At 36.4% G+C, this 23,848-nt stretch overlaps 1 protein-coding gene across 8 annotated transcripts in view; it reads right to left on the bottom strand.

The window, feature by feature from the left end:
• Window positions 1-23,848, bottom strand: part of CEP152 (centrosomal protein 152) — a 101,838-nt gene that overhangs the window by 4,847 nt on the left and 73,143 nt on the right. For 5 of the 8 annotated variants that reach the window (XM_027554060.1, XM_027554062.1, XM_027554064.1 and 2 more), the window contains 5 exons: window positions 19,843-20,493; window positions 16,164-16,293; window positions 12,337-12,504; window positions 9,075-9,174; window positions 8,181-8,284 (listed from right to left, as the gene is read on the bottom strand). In XM_027554060.1, the coding sequence (XP_027409861.1) occupies window positions 8,181-8,284; window positions 9,075-9,174; window positions 12,337-12,504; window positions 16,164-16,293; window positions 19,843-20,493 (1,153 nt within the window). The remainder of the gene's footprint in view (window positions 1-8,180; window positions 8,285-9,074; window positions 9,175-12,336; window positions 12,505-16,163; window positions 16,294-19,842; window positions 20,494-23,848) is intronic. The other 3 variants (XM_027554063.1, XM_027554065.1, XM_027554067.1) reach the window with 1 other exon arrangement.

Genomic DNA, 23,848 nt, shown 5'->3' with positions numbered 1-23,848 from the left:
GAGATTCATCGCCTTCTGTTTACTTGTGCTCTGAAAACCCATGTTTCATTATTTCTTCAATTCTTCCCACAAACCTTATGAATATCCAACTAAATATAATACTATAATCCATGAGAGGTATACAAAATACTATTGCAGGGAGAGATTTGAGACTCACGATGCCTCCTGAAATTTACACTTAAAAATAGTTCACAGCTTTCAAGTCTTCCTTTTATCTTTAACTCAGTGTGCTTTGTTTGGGACTATCACATTGAAGAATTGATGCTTTTAAACTGTGGTATTAGAGAAGACTCTTGAGAGTCCCTTGGACAACAAGGAGACCCAACCAGTCCATCCTAAAGGAAATCAGTCCTGAATATCACTGGAAGGACTGATGCTGAAGCTCCAATATACTTTGGCCACCTGATGCAAAGAACTGACTCATTATAAAGACCCTGATGCTGGGAAAGACTGAAGGCGGGAAGAGAAGGGGATGACAAAGGATGAGATGGTTGGATGGCATCATCAATTCAATGGACATGAGTCTGAGTAAATTCCAGGAGTTGGTGATGGACAGGGAAGCCTGGCGTGCTGTAGTCCATGCAGTTGCAAAGAGTCAGACACGACTGAGCAACTGAACTGAAATAAACTAAACTGAACCACTACTTAAGATTAACATTTGTCCTAAATCCAGGGCTATATCCTACTGGTTGAATATCACCATCCCCATTATATTAAGGAGTCTAATTCATAAAGGAATCTCATTCATTATCAGTAAGCTCTTCCCGGAAATTACACATTCTATGCAAAAATGCTAAGCGGAAGACTATTTTTCATTATTTCAACTGGGGAAAATTTTAATGGAGTACATGTCAATGCAAAATATCCAACCAATTTCTCAAATGTAATACACATAAATACACAACAAGTTCTCACATTAGGATGAAAAAGAATGCTTAAAATTTCACTTTTCAATTAATATAATTATTAGCAAAAGTCAATTTCTTTCTAGTAACATGGACTCTGTTAGACCAGCAACAACAAAGAAGCATATTCTCTATACTAAGTGGCATTTTCAAAGCATCTACAGCATGATTCTGATGATCTATCAATTATATTTGAAACCTGAGACCTCTCCCACTCATTTTGTTTAAAACAAATGCAAGCTTTAGGAGGCGAATATACATATCTCATACATAAACACTGGTATTGTTCTGAGACATATATACTAACTATGTGATATTACAGTTAAAAACTGGGAGGTTTTTTACTAGGAAAACAAACCACATAAATGTTCTGCAGGTTATATTACATCACCTAGTACCACAAAGGTCTTGATAAACAAATTTACATTAATGACATAATCCATTATGAAAATAATGAGAAACCACAGAATAATCCCTAATAACATTAATTAGGAAAGCTTATGGAAGAAAATAATAATAACTCGTTTAAAACTCATATGGCATTTTTTGGGGGACTAGAGATTTAAATTGTAAGATTTTGAAATTTTTAGTTTAATGGCATTGAAACATGTAAAATACCATGTATGAAACGAGATGCCAGTCCAGGTTCAATGCACGATACTGGATGCTTGGGGCTAGTGCACTGGGACGACCCAGAGGGATGGTATGGAGAGGGAGGAGGGAGGAGGGTTCAGGAGGGGGAGCACATGTATACCTGTGATGGATTCATTTTGATGTTTGGCAAAACTAATACAATTATGTAAAGTTTAAAAATAAAATAAAATTAAAAAAAAAAATATTAGTGTCCAAGAAGAAAAATGCTGAAAGCAGTTGGGGATGGTGATACAGGAAATCCTGAATTCACCTCCTCCCATGGACACACCACATCTATAGCCACATATGGAACAACTGTCTCTGAAAATGACCTGAGAACTAGCAGAAGAGTCACCCACAGCAAAGCCAACATATCAAGGTGAGTAGCAGAGGCAGACACACAGTCTTATCAAAACCTTCACTTTGGACACAGCATCTCACAATTAGGAATAATAGCACAAAAACAAAGCTTCTCCCTGAGGTGCAAGGGGTTTGAACCCACATCAGATACCCCAACTCTTGGGACCTGAACCAGAGAGTTGAGCCTCCAAAACATCTGGTTTTGGAAACCAAAAAGGTTTACATCCAAGGGACACAAAGTGCTGTAGGAAACTGAGATTCCATTCTTATAGGACCCATGCAGAGACTCGCTCAAATTGGGAACCCAGTGCAAAAACAGCAGCATGATACATGCCTAGACCTTATGTGAAGGAGATACACTTGATGATCTTAAAGCATCCGTGAGAAGGGCAGAATCTGTTAGAACTCTCCTAGGGATCAGAGGTGCTAGCAGGGGCCATTTTCACACTCGACTTCTACCTTACAAGTCTGGCCCTTCCAGGCACATTTTTGCGCTCTTCCTCTGCCATCCTACAGCCATTTGTCCCACCTCTGCTTCCCTGGTTGTCCTGACACACACAACCTGCAGGTGTGCACAGTCCACACAGGGGACATCCCTTGAACACCTGGCATTGGTGACTTAGAAGGCTTGTGTTTCTGGGCCCCACAGGAATGAAACAGCCGGAGAGACCATCCTTGGCAGTCTACAACCCCCAGGACACAGCAGCCTAAACACACCCTAGTCTTCCTGTGACCACCCCTTCAAGCTGGGAGAGGTAGCTCTCCTATTTCACATAATACGTAGAATTAAACACACAGAGAGTTAAGCGAAATGAAGAAACAGAAATATGTTCCAAATAAAAGAACCAGATAAACTCCAGAAAAAAACTTTAATGAAATGGAGGTCAGTAACTTACCTGATAAAGAGTTCAAACTAATGGTCATAAAGATGTTCATCAGTAAGAATGGATGAACACAGAGAGAACTTAAACATAAAATAAGCAAGAAATACAAGAAATGTTAAAGAGACTCATTTCAGATGTACGGATATACAAAGGTTAAAGTGAAGGGATGGATCAACACTTCATGCAAATAGAAAGTAAAAGAAAGCTGAAGTACAGCTACACTTATATCAAATAAAATAAACGTTAAAACAAAGACTAATAAAAGACAAAGATGGACACTAAAAAATGATAAAGGGATCAACCCAATAAGAAGATATAAATAACATTTGTTAAAATTTATTCACCCAACACAGGAGCACCAAGACATATAAAACAGTATGATCAGACCTACAAGGAGAAATCAATAGCGATAAAATAATAATAGGGGGATTTAATATCCCACTTACATCAATGAGTAGCTCATCTAGACAGAAAATAAATAGACAAACATTGGCGTTAAACAATATAGTAGCCTAGATGAACTTAAAAAGATATGTAGAGAACATTTTACTCTAAAACAGGAGAATACACATTTTTTAGGTGCACATAGAACATTCTCCAGTATATAGCACAAGTTAGGCCACCAGTCTCAATGTACTTTTAAAAAACTGAAACCATATCAAGTATCTTTTCCAATCACAATGGCATGAAATTAAAAAATCAAAAAAGGAAACTGGAAAAAGCACGAATATGTGGAGATTAAACATCATGTTACTAAATAATCAAAGAATTAAAGGAATAAAAACATAAACCTAAAGATAAAGAAAAAAGCAATAAAACATACCAAAATATACTACATATAGCAAAAGCAGTTTTAAAAGAGTAGTTCATAGCAATACAGGCCTACCTTGGGAAACAATGTTAAACAATCTAACTTTACACCTAAAGGAACTAGAAAAAGAAGAAAAAAGAAGGGACAAAGTTAGTAGAAGGAAGAAAATACTAAAAATGAGAATAAAAATAGAGATATAAAAAAAATGAAAAATTCCATGACAAAATGGGCAGAAGACCTAAATAAACATTTCGCCAAAGAAGACGTACAGATGGCCAACAGGCACATGCAAAGATGTCCAACATCTCTAATTATGAGAGAAGTGTGAATCAAAACAACAGTGAGGTATCACCTCACACCAGTGAGAAAGGCCATCATCAAAAAGTTCACAAATAACAAAAGCTGGAGATGGTGTGGAAAAAGGAAACTCTCCTACATTGTTGGTGGGAATGTAATTGGTACCCACTATAAAAAACATAATGGAAGTTCCTCAAAAAGCTAAAATTAGAGTCACCATCCAATCTAGCAGTACCACATCTGGGTATATATCTAGTAAAAACTCTAATTCAAAAAGATACACGCATCCCCAATGTTCATAGCAGCATTATTTACAATAGCCAAGATACAGAAGCAAACTAAATGTCCATTGATGGATGAATGGAAAAAGAAGATGTGGTATACATATATACATACACAATGGAATACTACTCAGCCATAGAAAACAATGAAACAATGCCATTTGCAGCAACATGGATGAACCTAGAGATCATCATTCTAAGTGAAGAAAGAGAAAGACAAATACCATATGATATCACTTATATGTGGAATCTAAAATATGATACAAATGAACTTATTTGCAAATCAGAAAAGGGAATTCCCTGGCAGTCCAGTGGTTAGGACTCCATACTTCCTCTTCAGGGGACATAGATTGGATCCCTGGTCACTGAACTAAGATCCTATAATCCACATGGTACCACCAAAAAAAACTACCCAGAAATAGATTCACAGACATAGATAACAAATTTATGGCTACCAAAGGGGAAAGGAGGTGGGGTAGGGATAAATTAGGAGTTTGTGATTAGCAGATACAGACTAATATAAAAAAAAGAGATAAATAACAAAGTCCCACTGTATATCAGAGGGAACTATATTCAATATCCTATAGTAAACCATAATGGAAAATAATATACATATTATGTATAACATATATTATATATACACATATAGATGAGTCCCTTTGCTGTACACCAGAAGCCAACACAATGTTGTAAATCAACTATACTTCAATAAAAAAAAAATTTTAATGAAAGAAGAGAGAGAAAAAAAAAGATTTACTTAAAAGAAAAACAACAACAACAAAAATGAGAAAAGATCAATAAAACTAATATCTGAGTCTTTGACAAAAGAAAACTGACAAACCTTTAGCTAGACTCATAAGAAAACCCAGCACCAGATGGCTTCACTATTAAAGTCTACCAACCATTCATAGAAGATATAATATCTACCCTTCTCAAATTCTTGTTAAAAAACCAGAGAAGGGGATATTCCCAAACACATTTCATTAAGCCAGCATTACCCTGGTGCCAAACTAAACAAGAACACCACCAAAAAAAAAAAAAAAAAAGTTAGAGGCCAATATCACTGATGAACACAGACACAAAAATCTTCAAAATACTAACAAATCAAATTGAGCAATACATTAAAAGGAGCATACACCACGATCAGGTGGGATTTATCCCAGGGATGCAAGGACTGTTCAACATTCACAAGTCAATCAGTGCAATATACCACACATTAACAAAACGAGAGATAAAAACAGTGTGGTTTTGGCATAATAACAGAGAGATTAATGGGACAAAATATAGAGCCCAGAAATAAACCCACCCACACGTGGTTGATTAATTTACAACAAAGGAGGCAAGAATATATGATGGGGAAAGGACAATCTCTTCAAAAAATGGTACTGGGAAAACCAGACAACCACATGCAAAAGAATCAGTGTGCCACTTTCTTATAACATATACAAAATCAACTCAAAATGGATTAGGGGCTTGACTGTAAGACCAGAAAACCATAAAACTCCTAGAAGAAAATATTGGCAGTAGACTCATTGACACTGGTCTCAGTGATTTTTTTTTTTTTTTTTTTGGGACCCAACTCCAAAAGCAGTGGCAACATAAGTAAAAACACGTAAGTGAAAGTGAAGTCGCTCAGTCGTGTCCAACTCTTTGGGACCCCGTGGACTGTAGCCCACCAGGCTCCTCTGTCCATGGGATTCTCCAGGCAAGAATACTGGAGTGGGTTGCCATTTACTTCTCCAGGGGATCTTCCCAACCCAGGGATCGAACCCAGGTCTCCCACATTGTAGGCAGATGCTTTAACCTCTGAGCCACCAGGGAAGCCTAATAAATAAGTGAGACTACATCAAACTACAATGCTTCTGCACAGCAAAGGAAACCATCAAAAAGATAAAAAGGCAACCTATTAAATAAAGGAAAGAAGATATTTGCAAATTATATATCTAATAAGGGATTAATTTCCAAAATATATATAAAGAACTCACACAACTCAGTATCAACAAGAAACAAACAACCTGATTAAAAAATGGGCAGAAGAATAGATAGGTTTCCAAAGAAAACAGAGATGACCAATAAGTACATGCTCAACATCACTAATCATCATGGAAATGCAAGTCAAAATCACAATGAGGTTATCACCTCACAGCTGTTAGAATGGCTATTATTAAAAGACCAAGATGTGTTAGTGAGCATGTGGAGGAAAAGAGAAACCCTATGAATTGGTGATGGGAATGTAGACTGGCATAGCCACTATGGAGGTTCCTCAAACATACTCAAACAGCATGGAGGTTCCTCAAAAAATGAAAAATAGTACTACTATATAATCCAGCAATTTCACTTCTGGATATTTATCAAAAGAAAGTAAAAACACTAATTCAGAAAGATCTATGTGTGCCAATGTTCACTGCAGCATTATGCACAATAGCCAAGCTATCCAAACAACCTAAGCATCCATCAGTGGATGAATGGATAAAGAAGATGTGGTATATACATACAATGATACTACTCAGCCATAAAAAACAACAAAGTCTTGCCATTTGTGACAACCTGGGCAGATCTTGAGGGCATTATGCTAAGTGAACTGTCAGAGAAAGACAAATACTGTATGATTTCATTTATATGTGGAATCTTAAAAAACAAAGCAAATGAACAGAGAACAGACTAGTGGTTGCCAGAGGGGAGAGGGTTGAACAGTAGACAAAATGGGGAAGAGGGTCAGTAAGTGCAAAGTCAAGAGGATGAGGAAGTACAGCACAGGCGACTGTAATGAAGACTACCTTACAGCAGTCCCCCTCTTATCCCTGGGGAATACATCCCAAGACCCTTAATGGATGCTTGAAACCACGTACTGAACCCTATATACTACATTTTTTCTGATGCATACATCGCCTTAATATTTAATTTATAAATTAGGCACAGTAAGAGATTAACAACAGTAATTAGTAAGACAGCAATTTTAACAATTTAATAAAATTATGTGAATATGATCTCTCTCTAAATATCTTATTGTGCATATTTAATGTCTTTTTCATTTTAACTAAGCACTTATCATCCACCGTATCTGTAACTTTTGCAGTTTGAGGTGTGACAGCAAGACTATCATGAATTGTTTTCTTTCTTCACAATTTCATGGGTAGAAGATCTGTCCTTACGGTAGATCTCAGCAACCTCACCACATGATTTTTTCTTTCCTTATTAAGTCGAGAACTTTACCTTTTTACTTAAAGGAAGCGCTTTCCAGCTTCTCTTTGGCATATATGAATTGCTAAATTCCCTACTCTTGCACTTTGCGGCCTTTATTCGGTAAAAGAAGGGTTATGAACACAACCACTGCGATATAGTGATAGTGGGTCCGATAACCGAGGTGGTACTAAGTGACCAACAGGCGAATATGCTGGACAAAGGGGCGACTCGCTTCCAGAGGCAGACACGGCACGATGGCTGGGATTTCATCATGCTACTCAAAACGGCCTGCAATTTAAAACTTACTATTTACGCAGTTTTCCACTTCATGTTTTTGGACTACAGTAGACCCCAGGTAACTGAAACCATGAAAGTAAAATCACAGATAAGAGGGGACTATTGTATATTTTGTAACTTTGTATGGTGATGGGGAAACTAGACTTATTGTGGTGATCACTTCACAGCATAAACAAACACCGAATCAATTATGTTACAGGCCTGAAACTAATATAGTGATATATGTCAGTTATACTTTAAAATATATATACACACATACATTTTAGTCCCCAAAAAACCCCAGGATAATTAACAGTATAAAAATATCTCTATCCTTGTGCCACTTCTCAAATTTTAGTGGCAAACTCCAAATTTACTTGGGTAAAATCACCTATGACGGCATAATTTAGAAAAGCTATCAATGATATCTTCTAAAAACAGGTAATATCTCAGATTAAGGTAGTTCAGAAAATTCCCCCAAATTACTATGATTAGTTACAAAAAAGACCCAAACCACCTTAAAACCTTAGGGATCTCTTTAGAGACTTACGCTTAATCTTTTTTACAGCTTTAATGTATTGCCCACGAAGTTCTTCCAAGGCCACCTCATTGCATGGCAGGCAGGCATTTTCAATAGCTCCTTCTGACAGTGACCTAAAAAAATACAGAGATTAAGTGAAAAATGTAATTTGAAAATATGTATATATAATTTTTAAAATATATATAAATATATATTCTAATAAAACAAGCTAAGGTGTGCTAAAAAATTCACATCTGAGGATCTCGACTATAATTATTTAGGAGAAAAAGGCAAACTTAAGTGTTATGGTTACTTATACCACAATAAACCCACATGATGAAAACCTATGCAGTTACTAAAGAGCACATTATAAAAGTATATCTAATGACATGGGGGAAGAGTTTATCTTACAATACTAATAAAAGGTCACAAAGTAGCTTATATAATAATCTCAATTTTTAAAACATGTGCACATGTTGTGTTTGTATAAAAGTGAAAGTGAAAGTCACTCAGTCATGTCTCTTTGTGACCCCTTGGATATACAGTCCATGGAATTCTCCAGGCCAGAATACTGGAGTGGGTAGCCGTTCCCTTCTCCAAGAGATCTCCCCAACCAGGGATCAAAGCCAGGTCTCCTATATTGTAGGCAGATTCTTTATCAGCTGAGCCTCCAGAGAAGCCCAAGAATACTGGAGTGGGTAACCTCTCCCTTCTCCAGCAGATCTTCCCAACTCAAAGACTTTAAATAAAGAGTATCTTCTGGGAATACGATCTTAAAAGATCCTTTTTTTTTTCATATTTTTTGCTATGCAACAATAACAGTAATTGATATTCTTGGTATGATAATATTGATAGGACTATTATTTTTTTTTAAAGTAAAGATACTCAGAAATAAACAGTTTCTTTGAAATAGTAAAAGTCTACCTTGGTGGTAGTGTTTTACAAAGAGTTCTCAGTTCTTCTAATTTATTCTTCATGTCATTGTTTTCTTCTATTAATTCTTCAACGACTTTAGTATTCTCTTCTAAAAAAGAAAGTTTATAGTATATTGATCAATCTCTTTTTCTCTGTCTTTCCCTTAAATTACCAGCACAAATGTTCATAGAAGAGACTGCCAAATTTCCAGGTGTTCCCTGGTATCATTTGTTCCCTGATAAACCCAAATCTGACCACCCACTGTTCTATATTCTCAGCACTTTAAATCTGTATTCCATTTTCAACTTATTCTGGGTTATAGACTGTCCTGGAATAAATCTCCAATTGCTTTATGCATTTGGTTTGCTTTCCAGTTAGATGGAAGGCTTTATTTAGCAATACAGGTTTCCTAATTCCATGTCCCTCCTTGACCCTGGCATGCAGTCTATGCGCATATAAACTGATCATTGAACAAGCACCTCAATACAAAATTAAGAGAAAAAAGTTAAGCTTAAGTAGGTGCCATTTTCAAAAATAACATAAGATCTTCAACTCTTTGAACTTTTAAAAACAAGATGAGGAGACTGATGGAGTCCATGTGGCACAGAGGACAAAGCATAAATTTCAGAGTCAGAGAGACACAAGTTTAAGGCCTTCTTATCCACTGGATGAGCTTAGGCAAATTACTGAATCTTTCTGAAACTGAGTTTTTTCATGTGTAAAATGGGGATAGTGTTATCGACCTTGAAGATTATAATGGAAATAAAACAGTAAATGCACAGCACCTTATACAAGGTCTGGCAATAACAATGTTTAATAAATATGAACATGGCACCCCTTGTTTCCTACTATACCAGCCTTTCAACACACCCTACAAGTTGGGGAATGAATCATTCTGTTCTCCCAGTGATGGATACAGCTTGTATATTTCTAAACCACTCACTCTTACTCCATCACTTTTCAATACATGCTACCATGACAGTGGAAAATGGAATTTAAGAAACAATAAAGCAACCAAAATAGCAAAAATTTTATCAACTAGCAGATTTACATTAAGACAAACACTGAAATTATCAATGGCTTAAATTCTGACCCTGACCTCTTTTATTAGCTGGTTGTTTTGAGCCAATTACCAACTTTCTTGGATTATTTCTAAGTCTACAAATTACAGAAGTTATCAGCCTCAAAAAGCACTATGTAAAATAACTATTGTATAATCACAATGTACAGTGCTAAATATTATATCTGTAAATAACCACAAACTACTACCCTTATCGTTTTATTATATAAAACAAATTTCTTGATTTTCATCAAATTTTACAACAGCCTCCTCCACAGGAGGAGAAATTTACCTCCACAGTTGGACAAACTTACTCGCTCTCCAGCCTCTGTTAAAGACCTAAGCAATCACCACGGGAACTGCAGTTGTTAAAATTTTTATCTCAAAATTGCTGAAACACTTTCTCAGCATTAAAGCAATTATGATCTATCTTTAACAGACTTAGGAAGCAAGTAATGGGAGTAGGTGGCTTCTCTTGGGCAAAAATATTTACCGAGTGTGCTATGATGCCAGGTACTGTGCTAAGTTTGGGACAGGATTTAATCCTTGTCACCATCACACTCCAAAGAATTCAGACATTAAATAATCACAAGGATGACAAATGTTACAAAACTCATAGGAGCAGTGGGAAATGTCTAACAGAAGAAACTAGCCAAGTCTGGGGTGCTTAGGAAAGCCTCTATAGGGAAATCATGTCCCAGGGGGTTGACGAGTAGGAGTTAGCCAGGCATTGTGACCAGGATGGGGAGACAGATGCTGTTGGTAAAGGAAGAGGTGCACAAGGGCCCAGAGAGTCAGTGAAATCCCTGCCACAGCTGTGAGAGAATAAGAGGGCTGGACAGGAGATGAGCCTGAAAGGCTGGCAGAAGTGGGATCAGGGAGGGCTTCTTAAATTATGTCAAATTGTGTTTTACACCGAGGGCCAGACAAGCCACTGAGGCACTTTAAACAACAGAGTGTCACAGCCATATTTACTTTTCTAAAAGGCTGCTCTAGCTTCCTGATGGAGAATGGATTGGAGGGGCAAGACTGGAAGCAGAAAGAGATGACTGTTGTCTAAGCAAGTGACAGAGGTGAATGGAGGAAAAAAGTGAACCTACCCGCCTGGGTCTGGATGAAACATAGTTTGGGACCCTTGCATTCAGTCCTTCCTTCATTCAAGCATTTATTACTGTCTTGTATATAATGGGTACCAGACTTTAAGGATAAATGAGATCATATCTCAACAAATCTACAGGTTAAAAAGATGCTGGGCAAGTAATCAAAAAGTGAGATACAGAATGTTAACAGAGGAGGAGACAAACGTCCTGAGGCCACACAGAAGCAGACCAACTAGCCCACACTGGTAAAAATCAAGGCTCTGCAGACAAGATATCTTCTCAATTGAATTCTAAAGGATGGGCAAGAGTAGGGCCAAAATAAGAATGAGAGGGGAAAGCATAGGACAGAATGACAATATTGTAAAAGAAAATTCCTGACCAGCTAGGGCATCTGAAATATTTCAAAGGTAAGGAATATAGAGCACAGGGTATAAGTCAACACCCTGTGAAAGGTAAGAGGGAGCAGCCTTGTGAGCCCAATAGCTCCCTTCTTCAAGAGGGCAATAGGAAAAGGCAGAAGACAGGCCTTTTAGACAACTCCCTGACAGCACTGTGAAGAATGGACAGAGAGGAGGCCACATCAGACCCAGACGCCTTGGTTCATGTCTCTTCCCTCTGCCTGGAATGCCATTCTCTTTGGCAAACACATTCATCTTTCAAGGCTTAGTCAAGCCTTGCTTAACTTTAATAGGAGGTAGAATCAACTAACATCCTTTCTTCCTAGTTTACATGAATGTACTGCCAGCTACCCAGAGCTGCAATTATTCATTAATGTTTTCAGTTCTCCTCTTTTAATGATAAGCTTCTTGAAGCAAGAGAACACAGTCCTGTACATCTCATCAGAAGTGGAATTCTGTCTGATGTCTTCACTGTCGTACCCTCAGTGCCTAGAACACTGCTTGACACACATTAAGCACTCAAAAGCTGTTCAATCAAAAAGAGAAGGACCAACTTCAATAATAATTTTTTGCCTAATAAAAATAAGATCCGAATTAGTTAATGTAATTCCCAAAGATAATCAGTGCTTCCATTAACTAAAATGTCACATTTGAATATTCCAACCAGGATCGAGGAGATTTACACTTGTAGCAGTGTTACTTCAAATGCTAACCTCCGATTTTTTCCACTACAGCTTTGTGCTTCCTTTCTAAATGCTGAAGATGCCTACAGCATTTCTCCAGTTTTCTTTTCAGATCTTGACATTCCTGCTTTGCATTTTCAAGTTCTTGGAAGCAGTGTCCACAGCGTGAATCTTTAATTTCAAGGATCTTTTTCTCATCTGCAAAAATTAAATGATAGCACACTTTTATATCAATTTAGACTACGAGAAGGAAGGAAACCAGATCACATGACTAAAGGTTATAGTGTAACTGAAAAAAGTATGATGCTTAAGAAAAAGAGACTTGAATTTAAATCCTGTTTTCACTATTTACCAGCTGTTGCGTTACTGAACCTTTGAGACTCAGTTTCCTAATATGGAAAATTGAATAATATCATCTATTTTAAAAACTGCTCTGAAACACAATGCTCAGATCTTAGTATCGAATACAATTGTCCACTAAAAGGAACCAGGGTTCTTCAAGAAATGGCTGACTCCAGTACTGAGACAGGGTACATTCAAGATGAGACTAGAATATTTTGCTAGGAGAAAGACATTTTTATGGTCTTGAAAGTATCTCCCCACAGATTCCTCATTAGCTGTGAGGGAGAAAAAAACACAGTAATTATACAGTGAAGAAACTGGACAACAAGAAAGATGAACATCACACATCTCCAGGTGTGGTATCACACCACCTGTGCAGTGGCCCAACTAAGAAAACACAATCCAGGACAAATCATGAACACCAGACAAACTCAAAATGAGGAAAGTTCTATTAAAAGCCAGGGGTTGACAGGTTTTGGGGAGAGTGAAGAATATAGCTCTCAAAAATATCAATGTCATAAAAGGCAAAGAGAGGCCATAGAAATACCCTAGATTAAGAGAGATTAATGAGACGTGACATCTAAATATAATACGTGACCCCGGACGGACTGCAGTACCGTAAGGGGAAAAAATGCTATAAAGACTTTGTTAGGTCAATTGACAAAATTAGAATACAAAGAGCAGATTGATAAAACTATGTAACACATATTTTCATCTAATGTTAAATTTACTATACTGAAGTATGTAAGAAAAATCCCTATTTTTGGGAAAATACACACTGAAGTATTTGGGGGTAAAAGGGCATAAAGTATATAGTGAAAGTGAAAGTGAAGTCGCTCAGTTGTGTCCGACTTTTTGCAACCCATGGACTGTAGCCTAACAGGCTCCTCCATCGATGGGATTTTCCAGGCAAGAATACTGGAGTGGGTTGCCATTTCCTTCTCTAGGAGATCTTCCCAACCCAGGGATTGAACCTGAGTCTCCCGCATTGTAGGCAGATGCTTTACCATCTGAGCCACCAGGGAAGCCCTATAATGTATATGACCTATCCTCAAATGGTTCAGAAAGAAATGAAATGTTCACAGACATGTACACACGGAGGAAGACAAATGGGGTAATATGTTATCACTAAGTGTATCTATGTTAAGGGTATACGAGTGATCTTTGCAACTATTTTTATTTTTGCAACTTTTCTGTAAGATTTGACATTATCTCCAAATTAAAAAAAAAAAAAGATATAAAACTGTCAGGAGGTATAAACGTACAAATATTGTCTGGCACAGAACCTGGCATAGAGCAAGTATACAATAAGGAATAGCTATGGCTACTAGTAACATATAAAGTTTATAAAATTTAAGTAATATACAAACATGATACAGATTGTTACTATTAATATAACTGATATAATGAAGTAGGAATACAAACTGGCACAGGCTCAGAGGCCAGTATCTAAAATGTTGATGTAAAAACACTGGTCTAGCAAAATTATTCTTAGCTCTCTTCTTACTTTTCAGTTTCTTTCAAATGGTATCATTTATGTTTACAAACATCAATGAATTAATGAAACATCACCATACATGGCACTTACACACTTCACTGAAGGTACTGTTTTGTAAAACTGGAAACCAGGCCAAATGCCCATCGACAAGAGAATAGATAAATTATACTATATTCATACAACAGAAGACTATACAACAATGAAAATGAATGAACCAGAGCCATATACATTAACAAAGACAAATTTTAGAAGCTCAATATTAAGTGGGAAAAAAACAAGTTACAAAGACTAAAACAAGTATTAAACTATTTTTATAATGTTAAAAGACAAAGCAATAGCTTTTTGAGGATACCTGTATTTGGTCAAAACATAAAGAAAAGCAAGGAAATTTTTTTTTTTTTAACGTCAGCATATTTATTACCTCAGTTGGTGGGGAAGTTACAGGGATGGAATGATGATGAAACACAGGCATCTTCAACAGTACTGGTGATGTTCTACCTCCTAAGTCAAATAGTGGGTTCCTGTTTGTTGGGTTGATAACTTACATGTGCATTACACATATTTTTTGCATGTATCAATTATTTCATAATTAATATTTAAATTAGTTTTAAAAATGATAAAATATTAAGAGAATATAATCACACTACTAACAGCGGTACTCTCTGGTGACGGGCTTGGTCACATAGTAAATGTTTTGGATTATTCAACCCTTTCTGATGTTAATGTGTTTGTTTTTAGGGAAAAAAAAGATTAAAGAAAGAATGTAAATCCTTCTATAGTCTGATTTGTCCTAAGTCAAAACTGATTTCTTTCATATTGACTGGATCTCCCAAAGCCAAACGATATCTAAAACTCATTTCTATGCATTTCACAAATTAGGAAGTAACTTTCAAGTTATTCTAAATATAACAACAGATATAAAATGACATTGAAAAGTAGGAAACAAAATACAAATTAGAATAGTATTACCCTAATTGTTGAATTAGTATTTTCTTAATTGGCAAAAAGACATTTGCAACCATCTAAAACCTAGAGGTAAGGGAAGAGGGTCTCTGGTCAGACGATGAGAGAAATAGCAGTCAGCTGATGTCTTAGAAAAAGCAGATGTTCTCTAGGACTCTGGTAATATACCTACTGAATTTGAGAGTGTGGAAACTAAGGTTATTCACTTTGTACATGATTTCCTCTGGCAAGCCTTAGTTCTTTTCCAGGTTACAATGGGGACAGCAGACAAGAAACAGAAAAAGTATGTATAGTTTGTAGGTGGAGGGAGGGAGCAGGCTACAAAGGGTGGATGTCCTACGAGGACTGGAACTTACAAGGAGTACAGCAGTTCCTAGTTCAAAATCCCAGTAAATGGACAGTATATGCCCAGATTCCCCAGTGAGCTCTGAATAACTCAAGGGGCTGCAGCACAGTGCAATTCTTTTCAAACTAACAACTCTAAGTCACTAAGATAAATTATTAATTCATCAGATATTCAAGGAACACAAACTATGTGCCATTCACTATGTGCCAGGTGGTAGAGGGGAAGAGATAAAACACTGCCTACACCTGAAGAAAACCCCCAATACATCAGAAAACATTTAATACACTTTAGAAAGATTTCTATTAAACATAGCTAAAATAAGCTTCAGTAACCTGAATAGAAAAGTCTCAGTGATTTGGCAATTCTCTTATGTAATTCTCTTAGGTGTAGCCTCTGATTTCTCAACAAAGCCAGGGAATGAAAACATGACCGCTCTACTAAAATTTTCATTATTACCTTTATAATACGAGTCACTCAAGAATGGAGGGAAGACCATGAAAAGAGAAGAAATTTGAGGGCCTACAGCAACCCTGTCTTCTAATATAAAACGAACCTAGGGAGAGGATACATATAAAGTAGCAGTCATATCACCCATTTGTTCACTCATGAAAACTGTACACATCTTTGATTTCCTTTCATCCTCAAAGCAACCCCCAGGAACTGGAATTATGGATATTGCAAAGATGAGTAGGAACAGAATCCCATTACCAGCTTCTGCTTCTTGTACGGCCGCCAAAGGCAGAGCATGGTGTCCAGACGTAGGCGCAGGAAGCATCGCCTGGACTCCAGGGTCTCCTCTGCCCGTGGCAGGATCCTTAGAGATCTTGGTCATATTTCTCTGAAACAGATTATCTTCATAGTTAATGCCTATTAAAATGCTAATATTAAAAATATAAAAAGAAAACACAGCCTTAAAAAAATCTGGCCTAAACTATCAACATTTTTCTTAAGGTTTTACGTGAATACTATCATCACCATCAGCTAGATTCCTGTGATTGTACGTTCCAAATCAGACCGTTATCCAACAGAGGACTAGTAGACTAGCTATGGGACAGATGGAGATATTGTTTGCATTTTAAGATATTTTAACAGTTAACGTGATCAACCCATAGGACTGACATGAGCAATCAGAATTGTTCTTGAAAATCTAAAACATTTTCACTGCAACAGGGAGCAAATTCATTAGAAATTTATAATACTAAGCTTATGCCTTCCATGAATTGAAAGTAACAATAAAAATTTTTGAAACTTACATAGTATGCTATGTATCTAAGTACTTTATGTTGTCATTTGTTGACAAGGAAAGACAGTTCAATTCTAATGTTAAGGAGAGAAACTGAGGCTCACCTAAGTGAAAATCTTGTACAAGACCATTTCCTCACTAGTATTTATTGAACATTTCTGTATTCTAGTCTCTGTTCTGGCAACACAGCTACTAACTCATTAATGGTGGGACATTTTTTTAAGGCAACATATTTTCCGATTTTGGACAACTAGTGAATACCAAACAGACCAGATGATCTTGAGAAAGCTGTCTTGTTTAATTACTTACAATACTTTATATATGCTTTATTCTGGAAGCCTTGATTTTGAATCACTGTCAGGAAAGCTACCCATGCAGCCCAACAGAAGCAGAGGTCAATAGGTACAAAGACTGCAAACTCCAGGCAATCAAGACACTGTATAAGGTTGAGGCCAAAGGAGTAATAAAAAATGATCCCAAAGGCAGCTAATGTTTCCAATTTCTGCTCAGAACCGGAGAAAAGCCAAGATGGCAAAAAAAGGGGCAATCTTTTTGTCTTAGTTTTAACTTGACATTGGTGGTAAGACCATACATCCTTAAATTTGTTTAAAAATAGTGTTCCAATTGCTATTTCTCTTTTCTTTTAGTCATTATGAACTGCTATATTAATATACTTAGTATATAAATATAAATAACGTTTGATAAGGCATTCATTTTATTGGAAACTGTATTTTTAATTCATTACAACCTCACCATTTAAAATCTTGATAATCTAAACTTAATTGTTCTCACCAACAAAAAAGTACAGTAAATAGGTGAGGTGATGGATGTGTTAATTAACTAAATGGTGGAATCCACCCAGGGATCGAACCCAAATCTCTTGCATCTCTTACTTGGTAGGCAGATGCTTTACCAGTGTGCTACCTGGGAAGATCTTTTCACGACGTATATGTATAGTAAATCACCATGATATATACCTTAAACATCTTACAATTTTATTTGTCAATTCTAGTTCAATAAAGCTGAAAAAAAAATTTTTTTAATTAAATCTTGACATTTAAGTAATTTTAATGAGGACTTGTTTTATATATACTGATCACTTTTTTCCAGTCTTAAGTTTCATGAGAAGTTCAAAAACCACAAATTTAATTAATTATAAATCATAGTTCTTCACATTTACGGCACTTATATTGCAAATTTATAATCACTGCTTTTTAATCATTGCTTTATCTCAAGGTCCTGAGCAGAGTTAACTCTAAGACAGCAGAAGGCTGAGTACTACTCTTCTGTGACAAATTTCTGTAACAAATGCCAAATAAGACATTTCAGAGTCACCCTTTTCCCAAGAACGGAATCTGATCCCACTCAACATAAGCTGCAGAAGTCTAAGTTCTGAGCCAAATTCTGTGAATTTGTCTCCATATATGTGTAAGACACATAAAGTCATACAGAGGATCTTATCCTGCTCGCATAACTATGTGTGCTCAGTCACTCAGTCATGTCTGACTCTTTGTGACCCCATGGACTGTGTCGCACACCAGACTCCTCTGTCCATGGAATTTTCCAGGCAAAAATACTGGAGTGGGTTGTCATTTCCTTCTCCAAGGGATCGTCCTGATCCAGGGATCAAACCCATATCTCTTGTGTCTTCTGCATTGGCAGGCAGATTCTTTACTGCTGTGCCAACTGGGAAGCCTGCACAACTATAAGCCCTATAAAAAGACCCCAGGTTTGATTATATGTTAACATTAGAAGAATGGTGTTGTGAGTTTCTTGACTTTTACAGTAGACAAAAGTTTGCTTCAGGAAAGCAAACTTGAAAGCATGTAACATGATCTTCCCATCACTTCTTACCCTTTAAGTTGCCATAAATAATTTTTCTTAATTATATACTTTATCCAAAAATTCTCAATAAAGTATTTTTAGTAGTATTCAAGGGAATTTGTCTTGCCCAGTGAATTTTACACTAAAAGTAACTATTAGGCAGTAACATCTTTGTGAAATCAAGAATAAAAATATCAACTGGGTTGAATTGGGATGGGGTAGACTGACCTTTCAGGTTCCTTTGGATCTACAATTCTGCATTGTTTCAAATGCAAGATGCAGAAAGACCAAGCTGTGTCATTTGTATCCTACCAAAATCCAAGGAATTAGACCAGGGATTTGTATTTTATTTTTCAGATGAGCAACTATAATTTAATGACTACCCAAGGTAATAAACTAGATATCACTAAGTATGGGATTGGAACTCAGATTTTCTTTTCTGTAGCCTGTAATTCTTTTCAGTAGGTATTAATACCAAACACTCAATCCTGGCCTTGAAAATCTTTAATCACAATATTTTAATGAATTTTAACTCGTGTTTCAACTTTTCAATCAGACAAAACTTACAATATTGGCATTTTTTTCTACCTCAAATACCAAATGTTAACATTGGCTGCTCACAATGGCTAGAATACCATTCTGGAATTTTCATGTATATCTAATGTCTTTATTGATAAGGCAGCAAGACTTTGGTTTTATCAGATCTTCCACACAAACTAAAAGCTGGTGTCAGAGAATACTTATACAATGAAAAGAATACAACTAATCCATTCTACATGCACATACAAAGTATACCAACAAAACTCTGCCTCAGAGTTTTGTGTGATTAAACCGTACCTCTACTTGTTTATTTCTATAACAATATTCTTTGGACTCAGTGTTTTTTTGCCTGCACGAGATATAAATTCAAGGGTAAGCAATAGGCTTTCAAACTCCTTAGAGGTTCTAGTTTAATACGATGCATGTTTCTTAAAGTTGTCATGCCTCCCAAAACTAGGAATGACAGTTATTCTATTTCTGAAATCTGAGGTCCTTACAAAGAACAGCATGGGTTTTGTTTTGTTTTGTTAGGAAAAAAAGATATCTAGAAAATAAAAGCTCTGCTCATATTTGTGGCACTACGAAGGAGCAAAGTTTTGGGGGCAAAAAATAAAATATTGCAATCCTTTGAATTTGCTAGAGATTTTTTAAACCACAAGTAAAAACATAAGTCTCACATCTATTAAACTGGAGAATGAGGAAAGGAAGAAATACCAAATGCAACTTCAATAATCATACATGACGTTGTATCATAGCTCTTTTCACTTATCAGGAACATACCTTCCCCCAGTCTGAGTCAACAGTTTCTATAAGTAAGGAGAGTATATCTTGAAATGTTTTCTGTATGCAGGCCTTTAGTTTTTCAAAATATTGCACAGACATCCATTTCGAAGAACAAGTCGACAAGAGTTCCAAAAGAGGCTTACTCTCTGAACCACTGGCTTGCTCCTTCAGTGTGTCCTTTAAGAGAAACTCCAAGACAGTTAGGATGTCTTCCTCATGATGATGGATTTCCAGTTGGATCCGCCTGGCTTCCTGCATAGTCCATTCTTTGCGGCTCTGGTCTAGACACGTCTGTAATTCTGTCTCCTTCTGAAGAAGTAGTTCAGTCTTTTGCTTCATAAAATCTTCCTTAGCTGCAGCAAGCACTTCATTAATTTTATTTCGATGGTCATCTAAAAAATGCCGGTAATCTTGCTCATTTTGTTCTTGAATTCTGTGGATTTCTTCTTGCTTTTCTTTGTTCCATTCACTCCGGGCCTTTGCCAGCTCAGCCCTGACAACCACGGGGAGTTCCTCATTCTTTAACTCAAGCTCTCTCTGCAGAGAATGAATCTTCTCTTCCATTTCCTTTCCAGGTGTGACATTTTTCTTCATATTTGCAACCTCGCTTTTCCATTTCTCTTTAGCTTCAGAAACAGCAAACAATATCTAAAGGGTAAAACAATATATAATGAAAATTTTTATGATTCTTTTCATCAATAAAAAAAATTAAAGTTACTGTTTGGTTTAATCTTTGAACTTGTCAAACAAGAGATTTAAAATCAAAATTAAAGAGAAAAAGTAAATTTAGATAAGATATTGCTGCTAAGCCACTTCAGTTGTGTCCGACTCTGTGCAACCCCATAGATGGCAGCCCACCAGGCTCCGCCGTCCCTGGGATTCTCCAGGCAAGAACACTGCAGTGTGTTGCCATTTCCTTCTCCAATGCATGAAAGTGAAAAGTGAAAGTGAAATCGCTCAGTCGTGTCCGACTCCTAGCAACCCCATGGACTGCAGCCCACCAGGCTCCTCCGTCCATGGGATTTTCCGGGCAAGAGTACTGGAGTGGGGTCCCATTGCCTTCTCCGAGATAAGACATTAGCTGGTCCTAAAATATAATTACACTCAATGTGAGGATCTTTGCCCTCATTTTAAATCATCTAATATTTTTGTCTTACTTAAGACAAAAATAAAATTTTAAAATTAAAAAATAAAACATCCATTTCTATATGGATAACTAGAAATTTAAAGTGACCAAAAAATATACAATTACATAATTATCTGAAACTAATTTTAGAAAAAAAATTGTATTTTAATACAGATGCTATCTCAAATCTAAGCCGCCCAAAAATAAATCATCTTTTATGTAAAGCAAAAAGCAGCCTCATAAGGAAATCTTACTATTTTTAAGAATGTAACACTTACCTGAACAATAACTTGCTGGCAAACATAATGTATTTTAATGCAATTCTACTGCTTAAATCAGTTCATAAAATATCAAACAGAAAAGTCATTTTTTCATTAATCTAATTTTTCTTTGTAACAGAATAACAGGACGAGTAGATCATAGGCATCAATAGAACACAAGCAAAAATTAACAGGGGAACAAAAATCCTGAGCTCTAGCTCAAATCCTGACTTGGACTACAGAGGCAGCCTCATATAATATAGGCTCTGGAGATAAACTGCTAAAATTAACAACTTTTCATTCCTCAACTTCTTTGATCCTCAATTTCCTCATCTATAATCTGGAGACAATTACAATGCCCATCTGATAATTTATTTATTTATTTAATTTAAATTATTTAAATAAGCAAAAAATTATTTAAGATTTTTTAAGATTAAATGACAAAAGTAAGTAATTCATTTAAAGCACTTAGTCCAGAGCATAGCAAACAATACGACTCAGAAAATATTATGTATTTACTGTTACTCTTGGCTGCACAGGCTTAGAAAATTTCTTCATCTGTTTTACACTGTCTTCTATAACAAGCAGATTAGATGATAACCTCAAGTTCCTTTCACTTCTAATATTCCCTGGACTAAATCAGAGAAGCCACAAGGATACAAATGCAAAAGAAGAATTGGTCTGGCCTAGATGGTGGTGACCACTATGAACCAATACCATATAATACCATATATACACTGTGGCTATGGAGATGGAGGGTCAGCTTCCTTAATTCTCAGCTATTACACAATTATAGCAAATGTCTTCAACTATATAGATTCCTGCTATGCTAAGTCACTTCAGTCGTGTCCAACTCTGTGCGACCGCATAGACGGCAGCCCACCACGCTCCCCCGTCCCTGGGATTCTCCAGGCAAGAACACTGGAGTGGGCTGCCATTTCCTTCTCCAATATAGATTCCTAGACACGTTATATATCTTTACTCAATAAAATGTGTTCCTAAATAGTTGGATATAAGTCAAAAATTTTGAATCATACTTTAAGTTTACTAAAGGAACCCACTATCTAAGATGAGCCTTACAAAGGAATTCATAGCAAAATTCTTTTACCACCAGTAAAATAATTCAGTAGCAATGTGAAACATATTTCCTTTCCCAAGGAGGAAAACAGGGCATGTCACAGTGAATGCCTGGAAATGATCAACAGGTAACTAGGGTGGAGGGGTCAGGTCCCAGGGAAATTGAGTGACTCGCCCAACCTCACCAAAACTATACAACCTCTCCTATAAAATTTTACAGGAGAATTGGGCAGCATTAATTGATTTAGTGCTTCCTGACATTGCTGCACATTAGAATCACCTGAGGAGCTGTTAAAAATCCTGACTGATGCCCAGGCCACACCCTGTACCAATTAAAACATAAAGCCTACGGGTGGGAGCCAGGGAGCAACATTTTTTAAAGATTCTCAAGTTTTTCCAATGTGCGGCAAAGTTGAGGAACCACTGAACCAACTTGACTACTTTTGGATTCTGGAAACTGGCTTTAAATTTCCACAGATTTTGATGGATCCCTCTAATCTTACAAGAACTTTTCAGCCAGTGCTGAAAAACTGGCTCTTGCCTACCTCATTGGCTTAGAGGAAGGATTTACAACATGTTAACTCATTCTAGAACCATCAAATCAGCATCTCTAGGAGCAAAGCCCAGCAATCTGCTCTAACAACTCCTCCATGTGATTCTCATGCCTGTTCAAAGTTTGAGAAGCAACACACGGTCCTCTTGCTTCTGTATTTCTACATTCACATATATTCATTCAGGACTCTGTGTTCTTACGGAACTTATCCTTAACTTCTGAACTCTAAGAGACATATGTACATCATCATAGAGTTTCCTCTTTCTCTCTACCTCTTAAATTCCGTTTTGAAATAGCAACTCATTGGAAAAGACCCTGTTGCTGGGAAAGAGTGATGGCAGGAGGAGAAGGGGGTGACAGAAGATGAGATGGTTGGACGGCATCATCAACACAATGGACATTAGTCTGAGTCGACTCTGGGAGAGTGAATGACAGGGAAGCCTGGAGTGCTGCAGTCCATGGGGTTGTAAAGAGTCAGACATAACTTAGCAACTGAACAACAACTAAAAAAATACAGAGAATATTATAGTGAACATCCAGGTACCACCATATAACTTGAGAAAAATATTGAAACAGATTTTTTTTTTTTACTTATGCTGAATTATTCCTTAAGTAATTTGTGGAATATAAGACTATGAATACAATATATGATTCATTTACAATGTCTATTACATACATTATTTTCCAAAATTGTTGTGACAATATATGCTTGAAACTGCAATCTATTATATTTTGTGTATTACAGTTAAGAGAGGATACAAACATATGGCATAAAATAGCACCTCAAACTTGGTATTTCTGGACTTCTCATGAAGACTGTATGTCCATATATTTGGGGTACTTATCCATAGATTGTTTCTCATAAATTTGTATTGTTTTTCTTATCACATATAATGGTTCTATTTGATTCACTTACTTCCCTTATTTTTATTATCCCCTCTTTTAATTTTATTACATAAACAAAAATGTTTTAAGTGGTGTACATAT

This window comes from Bos indicus x Bos taurus, chromosome 10 (genome assembly GCF_003369695.1).
Source record: "Bos indicus x Bos taurus breed Angus x Brahman F1 hybrid chromosome 10, Bos_hybrid_MaternalHap_v2.0, whole genome shotgun sequence".
NCBI lineage: Eukaryota > Metazoa > Chordata > Mammalia > Artiodactyla > Bovidae > Bos > Bos indicus x Bos taurus.
Note: the sequence above shows the minus strand (reverse complement) of the source record. Positions and strands in the feature narration are given on the sequence as shown.